Source organism: Geospiza fortis, unplaced genomic scaffold, assembly GCF_000277835.1.
Source record: "Geospiza fortis unplaced genomic scaffold, GeoFor_1.0 scaffold190, whole genome shotgun sequence".
NCBI classification, from domain to species: domain Eukaryota; kingdom Metazoa; phylum Chordata; class Aves; order Passeriformes; family Thraupidae; genus Geospiza; species Geospiza fortis.
Genome location: NW_005054328.1, coordinates 3,216,057 through 3,226,568, shown reverse-complemented (window position 1 = coordinate 3,226,568; position 10,512 = coordinate 3,216,057). Strand labels below are relative to the sequence as shown.

At 37.7% G+C, this 10,512-nt stretch overlaps 1 protein-coding gene across 1 annotated transcript in view; it reads left to right on the top strand.

Annotated features, from left to right (window-relative positions):
* The window catches only part of ELOVL4 (ELOVL fatty acid elongase 4), a 37,165-nt gene that overhangs the window by 18,062 nt on the left and 8,591 nt on the right, over positions 1–10,512 (top strand). Inside the window, 2 exon segments of the mRNA XM_031057152.1 lie at positions 1,361–1,548; positions 4,704–4,784. Of these exon segments, the coding sequence (XP_030913012.1) occupies positions 1,361–1,548; positions 4,704–4,784 (269 nt within the window).

The following is a 10,512-nucleotide window of genomic DNA, read 5'->3' as shown; positions in this document are numbered from 1 at the left end:
ACTTGTTTATTAGAAATAGAGGGCCTCATGAAATTTGTTCCTAAATCTTGGTTCTAATTTATGGCCTTCAGTACAACAAAGGAAACAAGAAAGGAGTGTGGGAGAAGTAATGACAACAGTGTTCTGTACTTTCCTCATTTTCTTGATAAGAAGGGGTTTCTAACTTGCTGGTTGTATGCCAGGGATCAGGAATTAATTTATGATATAGGGATTTTTCATGGTCTTTGACTTAGTTCTCTAAAAGAACCTTGTCCTCTAGGTAAATCTCTGGCAGCTGCATTTGTGAGTTTGCCCACACTTGACTGAAGACAGGTGTTTCAGATGTTTGAGCTTCCCAAGGAGCCCTGTGATGTGATTTCCATGGGAACTGTAACTGGCCTTAGCATCTGGAAAATAATCCAGTTAGTATCATAGGGCTGTGCAGTATCTGAAGTTCTGATAGTTATGAAGTAATTACCTTTTATCTCTTGCTGCAGCTTGATGTTAGCCTTCAGGGCAGGGGGAGTCGTGTGACACATGGGACAACACAGGCACTAAGCAAGGAGGTGCCACTGCAGTCTTGCTTCCCTCCTCTAGCAGAGCTATCTTCTAATCCTAGGTGTCACTGGTTCATCAAGCTAACACTGCTTTTTTCATACTGATCTAGAACTTAATATAGCATATTCTCAGCTCCGAAACATGTGTAATGTGACTGGGTGCTGTGAGTGACTGAAGGAGACTGTAAATAAAACTTTTGTTTCTGTGCTCCCATATGGCAGCACAGATTGACTAGAACCATCCCTGTAGAACTCTTTTATTTGGTTGTTTTCTGGTAACACTGTTAGTATTCTGTCTGGGACATGAGACTGACCTACATCAAGTAGCAAAGGTTATCATCATACAACCTGTATAAACTTTATAGGAGACTTTCTAGTGCCTAATTTTAAACTAATAAGAGCTACTGGTTTTATCAGTATTTTGCCAAATGTGTGTATCTTTCATTTGCACTGGTGATAAATATTTGGTTATATTGCCACTGCAGCCAATATTCATCATAAGCAAAATTCATTTGGGGGATTAGTGGGTTGATTTGTGTTTGGGTTCATGTGATTCTGTTTGCTTTATTGTTTTGGATTGTAGAACTGGACAACAGAGCTTGAATGACATAATGAATCTCTCTGTGAGGTAATGTGATATAGTGGGTTTTTTTCTAAAAAACTGTTTTCTTTAACCTTCCTAGAAAGAATGAGTGCATTGTGTTTCCACTATCTGATGCAGCTATTCCAGGAGAAAATAATACTTAACAAATTCAATGCTTAAAGTGATGATGGAATATATTTTACTCAGACCTTGCTGACTCCTGTTTGCTTGACTCCCCCAGACAAACGTGTTGATGACTGGCCCTTGATGCAGTCTCCATTCCCAACACTGACTATCAGCACTATTTATCTCCTCACTGTCTGGCTGGGCCCCAAGTGGATGAAGACGAGAGAGCCCTTCCAGCTACGCTTCCTGTTGGTTGTTTACAACTTTGGGATGGTTCTGCTCAACTTCTTCATTTTCAAAGAGGTGTGTATGCCCTCTTGCAAGAGGGAATTCTTACTGAGGTGTGAGGATGTCAAAATGAAAATGATGTTGCATATTCTTGATGTCTATTGAGAGTCAATGTTTTGCAGACTTTTAAAGATGAGTTTGCCTTTGAGGTGAGTATTTCTATAAATAGGTTGTTTCTGTTTGAGAATAAGTACACTAAATGAATCCATAGAGAGAATTTGTGTTTGAGGTATTCCAAGTTCTTCTTAGATTTATGTTAGTCTAAATACTGGAGAGACTAAAATCTGTAAATTTAACACCTGTAACTGATACATTTTTTTTTTCATCTTAATAATCCTAAAGGGTTTCAGAATATATCTTGTTAGAAATTGAGCTGTTTACTCTTTCAATGTGTTTATAATATTTAAAAATTCAGATATCCATTGTCTGTAGTGAGGAAAAGTATCTTATCTGGACATTATCTTTAAGAATAAAAATGAAGTGAAGTATAACTTTAAATAAAAGATAGGATACAGACTTCTAATATTTCGTTTGCAATGTTCTGAGTGTGTTACATGTAATAAATTTCAGTGTTGCTGCATTTTTCCTTTGTTGGATTTTCTGGACAGAGGGATTGAATAGTAGCACTGCAGTGGAACAGCTGTGTAGCAGTAGCTAACTGGGATTACTTAACAGTTTGGTAATTGTTGTTCAAGGATCACTGTACAGAATAAGGCTGATGCTAAAGTTTATGCTGCTGTGACTGCTCGTGTGGATCAGGAGTTGTCTTCCTGGAACACCTCTGATCATAGATTTTCAAAATCTGTTTCCAGAAGTAAGCAAATGAACAGAACAGTTAAAATTACAGCATTGCAGAGCTGTCTGGTCTGTTCTGTACTTTTGCCAGGAAAAAATGGCATATCTGATGATGATCTGCATTTTGACCCTTTCCCAGAGCTCCTAGCATAAAATCATTAATCATAAATTATTTCAGCCTCTCTTTAAGACATGGTTTAGTAAAATTTAACCATCACACCTTAGTCATCATTTTGTCTAAACTGTTTTCTTGGACTGTTCAACTAAGTAGTGGGGCAGGTACAAAAGAATTTAATGCTGACATGAAAGCATTGTTGAAGGAAGAGATTAAATCCAATCATCTTGACAGGTTAAAACTGAAACTCCTGAAATTAGTTCTGCAGTGTTACTGCAATGCCTGTCTTTTTCACATATTCTTTTAAACTTGTTTGTTTCATACATAAGCTGAAGGATACCAAACTTGCAGTCAAATAATTTTCAGACCTATGTTTCTTACAGGATATGTGTTTGTAGCATTTCCATGTCACTGAATTAATATAAAACGGAGTGGGACTGCAAATACATATTTGTTGTTGCTATGCTGAAAACTCATGACTTTATACACAGAGGTTCTAGTTTCCTCTTCTGTTCTAGTGGTAGGTTGATATTCAGTGGATGTTAAGACAATGGATACAGCACTTCCAGCAAGAGTCTTTTCTTGATTGTAGAGACTGATAGCAGGAAGGTGTTCAGGTTTCAGTGGTTCCCTGTAACAAGGCAATTTCTGCTTCCAAAGTTCACAATACCACTGTGCCACTATTGTAATTCACTCCAGTTTTAATGTAATTGTTATGAGTAAAATGATACTGCTTGTATTTTGTGAGTGATTGTAAAGTTTCCAGACATTGCTAAGAACAGAATTTGAATGTGAAATGCCTTTAAAAGTTATTTAAATAACCATCCTGATGGCAAGCTCTTTTGTTCATCTGTGGGAGCTTATGTTAAATAGTAAAGTCATAAAGCACTCAGCACATGAGTCTAGTGCAAGACTCATACACTGAATTCAAATTTAGGTCCAAATTTGGAGCAAATTTTGCTTAGAACATGCGGAAGTCGCAATGGAATCGACCCTATTTTGCCACAGAATTGTGAATTTCTTATTCTACTTCAGGGCAGTCTGGTGAAGTCAATTTACTGTCTTTTACCAAGGGAACCTTGGTTGAGTTATCCAGTGGGTCACAGTAGAGATGGGTTGGTTTCTGTAACAGTGCAAATTAAACTTTCCCTGCTCCTCTCTATTAGTACTGGATGTGCTTGTGCCCATGTGGGATCACACTGGAGCTCCAGTAAGTTACAGTAGTTTGTAAATGGAATTAGATGATGCAGAAGTAGTTCAGTTTTTTTTCTAGGATAATTTCTGTGGACAGTTCTTTCATTTCCCTCCTTTAACACACGTGCAGCAAACAAGTCCAGAGGTTCACAAGGTTTTGTATGTTGTAAATAAGATGGAAGTCAGGTTAGTGGTAAGGGTAGTCAGTGCCTGCCCATGACAGGCTTTTTGAAATCTTTTTCTATCACCCCAATTTATGTCTGCTCCACTTCTGTTTCTCTTTGATCCTTAATAGAGGGATTATTTGTCTTTAAAATTCTTGGATCATAACATTTATGAATGTCAAGATAAGTGTTACTTGAACCTTGTACAATTCTAGACAAGTGTACTTTCCAGTGAGAACTTGTTCAAATGTCAATTTTGGCTTCTCCTGTCCAGATTTTTGCAATGTGCTTAACTAAGCACGGAGAGGCCCTACAGAAGCACTTCAATTGTTTTTTTATTGGCCAAAATGGGGAACTTTTCTCCATCCTTTTTCCCCCACTGTGTTTAGTGGGTATTCAGCTTCAGCTGTTCAAAGTGAGGGGGGGAGGTTCTATATTTTGGTTGTTATACTGTGCTAAGAATTGTAGATCCAAATTATCCAATTCCTGTCTCTTGAATAGTGTTCTCTTGAATCCATACTGGGAATAGCATTTCTGTCAATTGTGATAAAAGCAATTAGTATTTTCTGTTTCTGAAGCTAGAGCCATCAGAAAGAATATTAGTGTCCAAATAGCTTAAGGTCATACTGGAATTTGTTGTACAAGGCTCTCAGTATCTGGGCAGATACATGCAGGGAAAAATTAGTACTTTCTTTTTAATTTACAAGAAAAAAAAAAAGTAATCTGTAACAATAGGTTGTTTGTTCTAAATATTGGTTTTCTTCAATAATTTTCTTAGGACTAATAATATTTTAAGTATTTCTGTTCTGGTAAGTTTGATGTAACAAGAAATTTGCTGATAATTGTTATAAATGTGCTTTATGTACTATATTTCCCCTCATCTATGACTTTAATATTTTCAGTTATTCTTGTCATCAAGAGCTCGAGGGTACAGCTATGTCTGCCAGAGTGTGGATTATTCAGATAATGTTTATGAAGTTAGGGTGAGTATTTCTTTTTTGTGTTTGTATATGAATGTGTGTAATACGTAGCGCTACATGATGGGTTAAGCCTTTTCTGATAACAGTGTTTCCACAGCTGCTGTCAGCAATGGCTGTGTCCCGTTACATCCTCACAGGCCACTTCAGGTTTGCCTGCATCCTACGTGGCAGGTTTAATCAAAATGCATCAGCATATTTGTGCTAGCTTGCATCTGACTGCTGCAAGCAAGGGGAATCTTAAAGATACCATCCTTGGCTTCATCCACAGTTGTACCATCCAGGGTAAACTTTGTGTACATCCTTTGCTTCCCAGATTTGCTGAAGTTTGGATAGCAGGGTAACCACAGTAAAGGAGGTGTGTCCTAGCTAGATCAAAGCAAGTGAGATTTGTCATCTTATCTTGTGCTTGCACTTCACCCATCCTGGTGTGGCAACTCTTTGTCTCCTTTACCTATGTTTGGCTTTATGAGGCCTTGCTGGCATTTGGCAAATGTGTTATCAGTAGATTTCATTTTATAATCTTAGATTTCAAATATCTGGGTTTTGAAAAACATCCAAATTAAAGCAAAGTGCAGTTCCTTGTTCATTTTCATAATGCTGTTGATTAGCTCATGTACTAAACTTTATCTTCCAGCAGAGCTGACACCTGAGAATCTCTCAGCTGTTCTTGCAAGTTCCATGTACAAATTAGGACATGTCCCTGAAAATGCAGTGAAAATGTGTTATGTTTATGGGAGTTTGAAAGATGTTTGTCTGTGAGTGGCTGTTTATGGACAGTGTTAGTCAAAAGCTTGTGCACGTGGCAGGGGTGGTAGTAAGAGCAAAAGGTTTGAGTCTTACACCTTGTTTATAATGGCTGATACTGCAGAACAGCTCTGTGTGTAGATTTTTATTGGCCTCATTGCAGCTGCCAATCTTTCACCTTTGCCAATACAGTGCTCTCACTATGGCAGCCACTAGAATGATTCTTTTAAAATTTTTGTGGGAAAACAAGATCTAGCAGAGTATAGCAAGTGCTTGACAGGTTTGGAGTTTTTAATAGATTAGCAAAATAGAATGCCCTTGCACTTAGCTGAATGACATTGAGGACTGGTGTGGTATATATTGAAAGAATTTTTATACTAGCTAAATACAAGCAGTAGTCTGTTTCCTAGCTTTACTTTTAGGTGCACTTATTTGTGGGAGGCAGTGGAGAGGTCCGACCTGCTCAGAAGAATTATCATCCATTTTGTTTGTTATCACAAACACAGCATTATTATACAATGAAATAAAGGCAAAATGACCTGAAGAATGTATTTATGCTATATAATATGTCCAGATAGGAAGGATTGCTCTAGCAATATTTACTCTTTTGACTTCCTTTTTTCTTTTTTCTTTTAATTTTATAAAATTATTTGCCATTTTTGTGTATTTGCATAAAATTTATCCCTGAAATTTTAAGTTGTAGCATGTTCAGTTTGCAACTGAGGGAGTTGAGGAAGGAGGGAAAATGGAGTTGTCTCAGGTTGCTGCAGCAAGTGTATAGTATGCTATCAGTTAAGATTCTTATCTTGATCATTTTCTGGTAGTTCTTTTGAATGAATTCTCAGTTTAGGTAAATAAGTTGCAAGTAGAAAATGATACTTTCCACAAGTGTGCTTTGTCAAAATGAGGATTCTGGGATACATTTCTGTCCTGCTTTGCAGTATATCATGCTCTGGATTTAGAAGGTATGCTGGTTTTTGACACTGCCGGACCAGAAAAACAAACCCCAAAAAAACCCAAAAACCAACCCAATCCAAACCTCCTCAAGATTTCATTCACCATCGTCTTCCATAATACAAACCTGCAAAAGCAATTTTAAAATGTTTTTGCAGTTTTGAGTATAGAATTTTCAAGTATTTTAGCACATTTCTCATGCCCTTTTAATAGCTCTAGATACTAAATGTCTAGCATTTACTGGCACCAGGTTTGCTCTGCAGAGAAATGCTGCACTGCAACAGCAGAATCAATTACAAATGCAACGATCATATTTGCAAGGGAATGAGTAAATAAATCCTGTGTTGCTCAGATAAAGAAGACTGGGACTAGCTCACACGGAAACAGCACTGAGCCCAGAAGGCATTATGGAACACGCTCTGAAAAGCAGAGCTTCATATATGACTTTATCTGGGGCTTTGAAATTTGGAACAAATGTTGAGAAACATGAAACTAATTGTATATAGTAGTCTAAATGGCAGCATAGGAGCCTTGGTAGGGGCCCTGTTTCTGGCTTTTTGGAAATGTGCCGCTGTGATATTGCCATCACATTGAGTGGCTTCCTCTGTGTAAAGCTCCTGATCAAAATAAGGGGTCAAGAAACCATCCTTTGTCCTTCAAGAGACTACAGAGAGCTCCCAGAAAACAAGTTTGGCTATCCTGGGTACCAGAGAATGTCCTTTTCTGCCTCTCCAACCCACATCACGTATCAAGACAGTAAGCCAGTAATTTTAAGGGAGCAAAGTAAGGGCAGGTGGTGCCACTTCCCCTGTACAGTTTAGCAAGTCAGCAACTTGTGGCTCAGAGACCTCTTTAGTCAGACAAAGCCTCTTTGGTTTTGCCAGTTTTTAGGGGAATATTTTTCCATGTATTTGTGTGTATATTTTCTTCAACTTTATATCCATCTTCTGGCTTTCACTGATGGTTAATTGTCTAGGTAGTTTACACAAAATGTGCAGAAGCTGGTCCTCCTGCTTACTGTTTTGCACCTACCTAGACATGTTAATCTCATTCAGGCTCCCCTGATTGTTCTACAAGAAACAATGGACAACTGGAGCAAGCAGGGATGAAAATTAAATTCGCCAGTTGCCCAAACATTTGCTGAAATAAACTCCTTTGTGAATGACTTATCTGCTGAATGTAGTAGGCAGCCACTGTACTGACTGCTGGCAGGAAGTTGAATGGTTTTGTTATTAAAAAAAAATAAAATGTTCATAGTAGACAGAAAGAAAAAGGGGTAGAAAACCTCTAAGAAAGTATTTAGAGGGATCTACAGATGTAACTTGCAAAAACTTTTTTGGTTATAGCTTAAGAGTCAAAATAATAACTGGAAAGGGCTAAGATATTAAATCCATGCTTGGTAGTACTCCTTTGGGAGCTTCAGTATGTGAAGTGAATGATTTTGTAACATTGTCTAACTTAATGTATGCTGGTGTCTGTCAGTAGTCATTTCACCCCTCTGCTTATGTTTGTGTGTCCTTGTTTACCAGGTCAAAATTCATTTATTTTATTTACATTTCTGAAGAATTGGGAATATGGGTCTGTGTGAATTGGTTCTTGTTTTAAGTGTGCTGATTGTAATCATGAAGCCAAGCAATGGTTGTTTCCTGTATTGTCATTGTAATCTGCATTGTTAGTATTTATGTCTAGAGCTTGAGTGGTTTCCTGTTATGAAAAAGACATAATATACTTTAAAATTCAGTAAACTCGACTTCACAAGTTCTGTAAACAAAATTCTATAAATGAAAATTCACTATAAAAGCTATTTTAATTTTTCACGTTGCTGTGACCTTCCAAGAAGTATCTGTCCCTTCACACCCCTTAATGGATTAATGTCTCCAACCCAAAATGAGGAAAATGCTGCAGAAACAGAGTCCTGTAATAAAACAGCCCTCCAGTCAAAAACCCTGCAGCAGGCAGAGGACATGGGATTGGACCTCTTGTTGACCCCCTTAATCCTAGGCTGTAATGTAATCTTTCTGTGCCATCTGGTGTTTTAACAGACTTAGATTGGTACATATGAAAATTACCAGAAAATATATAGTTGTGACTAGTATTATTCATTACAAGGATGTACCTTTTTCATGCATATTTCCTTTTCTTTTCAACTAATCTTTCTTGCATGCAGTGTCCAAAGGCTAAAGGTTAGGTCATGATTTTTGATGCTTTGAAAAAGAAATTTAATAGTAGCCATCTGCTCCTGACATAGCTTACATTATCAGTGTATTGTTCTCTGTTGCTGCCCTTTTTCACTAACTTTATGCATGGCCTCAGGCAAATGACTTGACATTTGTTTCATTTTTTTCTATAAACTAATGATGAAAACATCTGTAGAAGTCACTGGAAGTACTGAAATAGATCATCAGTACACAAAACCTATCAAGTTTGAGAGTAAATGGTAGAAAATTTGATGATAGTAACAGAGCAAAGAAGCTGACAGGCAAAAAAATCTACAGGAACACAAAATCAGCAGGTATAATCCTTCAAAGAGTCCTGTTGGTTTTTTTTTTTAAGTGATGGGAAGCATTTTGTCTAAAGTTCAGATTATTTTTACCCATGGAGTGTAATTGCTTTCTCTGCTAGGTGAAATTCAAAAGAAAAGCAATGAGATGTGTTATATGACTTGTCCAAGAACATATACTGAACTTGTGGCACTTTGGATATAAGACAGAAATACTTTTGTAGGATTTTTAAATTTTGCTCTGTGTCACAGTAAATTGGCTATTTTCTTATTGGCTATTTAACTTATTGTTCCCTTATTTCATTAACAAAAATGTCCATTTACTTTAGAAAAGATTTTATGGCAGTTTGCTTGTGACTGACCTCCTGGTTCTCTAAAAGTTTCTTTGAAGGGAGGACCTCCAAAGAGCTAAAGTATTTCAGTGCTGGATTGTCATTTTATGGCTATACAGTCCAAAGTGTTTATTGTCAACTTATGAAATGAAAAGATGTTTATCTTAATTTATGTAAGAGATACAACTTTAGCAAAGACCTGTAAGAGATGCTGGACTGTTCTGCTAACCCATTGGGTGTGAGACAAACCTTGATGTGGGTGTTATTAAATACCTGACTACCTGTCCCAGAGGCAGTACTGGATATTGAGCAATATATACATATATATATATATAAATGATTCTTGCAGCTTGCCTGTGTGTCTGGGAACTCCAAGATCTGTGGGAGTCACTTTTCTGTCATTAAACCTCTCTCCAGCTTTAGATATTAATATCTCTTCATATAAAAGTGAAAAAATCTGCCTCCTCTTCCCAAGACGTGAAGTGGGCTAAATCATATCCAGAGAGAGAAGGGTGTTCATTAATGGGTACATAGAAGGCTGCAGTTTGGCATCTGTAAGATGTGCAGTCCCTCTGGGAAACTGCAGAGCCTGCAATGCAGATATGCAGCACTCTTCCCCTGGGCTGCATTTTTGCTTCTGCTGTAATTTCTCCTAAACTGTTCACCAGACCAATTATGGCTATGACAAACTTAGTCTGTGGAGAGATGTTGTCCTTTCCCACTGCTTTGGAGAGGTGGAGGAAAACACCATGCAGGGCTATAGCATTGCTCTCTACAACTCTTTATGGTTCCTCTTATCTCACCAAGAAGTATGTGTGGAGTTGAGAAGGGAAGCTGCTCTGTGTTAATTCTTTTTTCTTCTGTCTTCCCTGTGGATTGAGGAGGTGGTGGGATTATTTCACACCATATTAAGTTAAGAAAGTCTCATTTACCATGAACTGAGTCCTGAAAGACAAGGCCAACATCTTACAAATAGTGTGTTGTGACATTGCCTGCTCTCCTTGCTGGTGGTACCAATTCCAACTCTTTTTTTTTTTTTTCCACTCTCTGTGTGAGTCACCATCTGGTCCCACCCTTGCATAACAAGCTGGATGACTTACAATGCCAAAACGAGACTTGTTGCTATGTTTTGGGATCTGGGAGGGAGTCCCTACCACCACCATACTCCCATATCATAGCATTAGCATATTGCTACACAGAG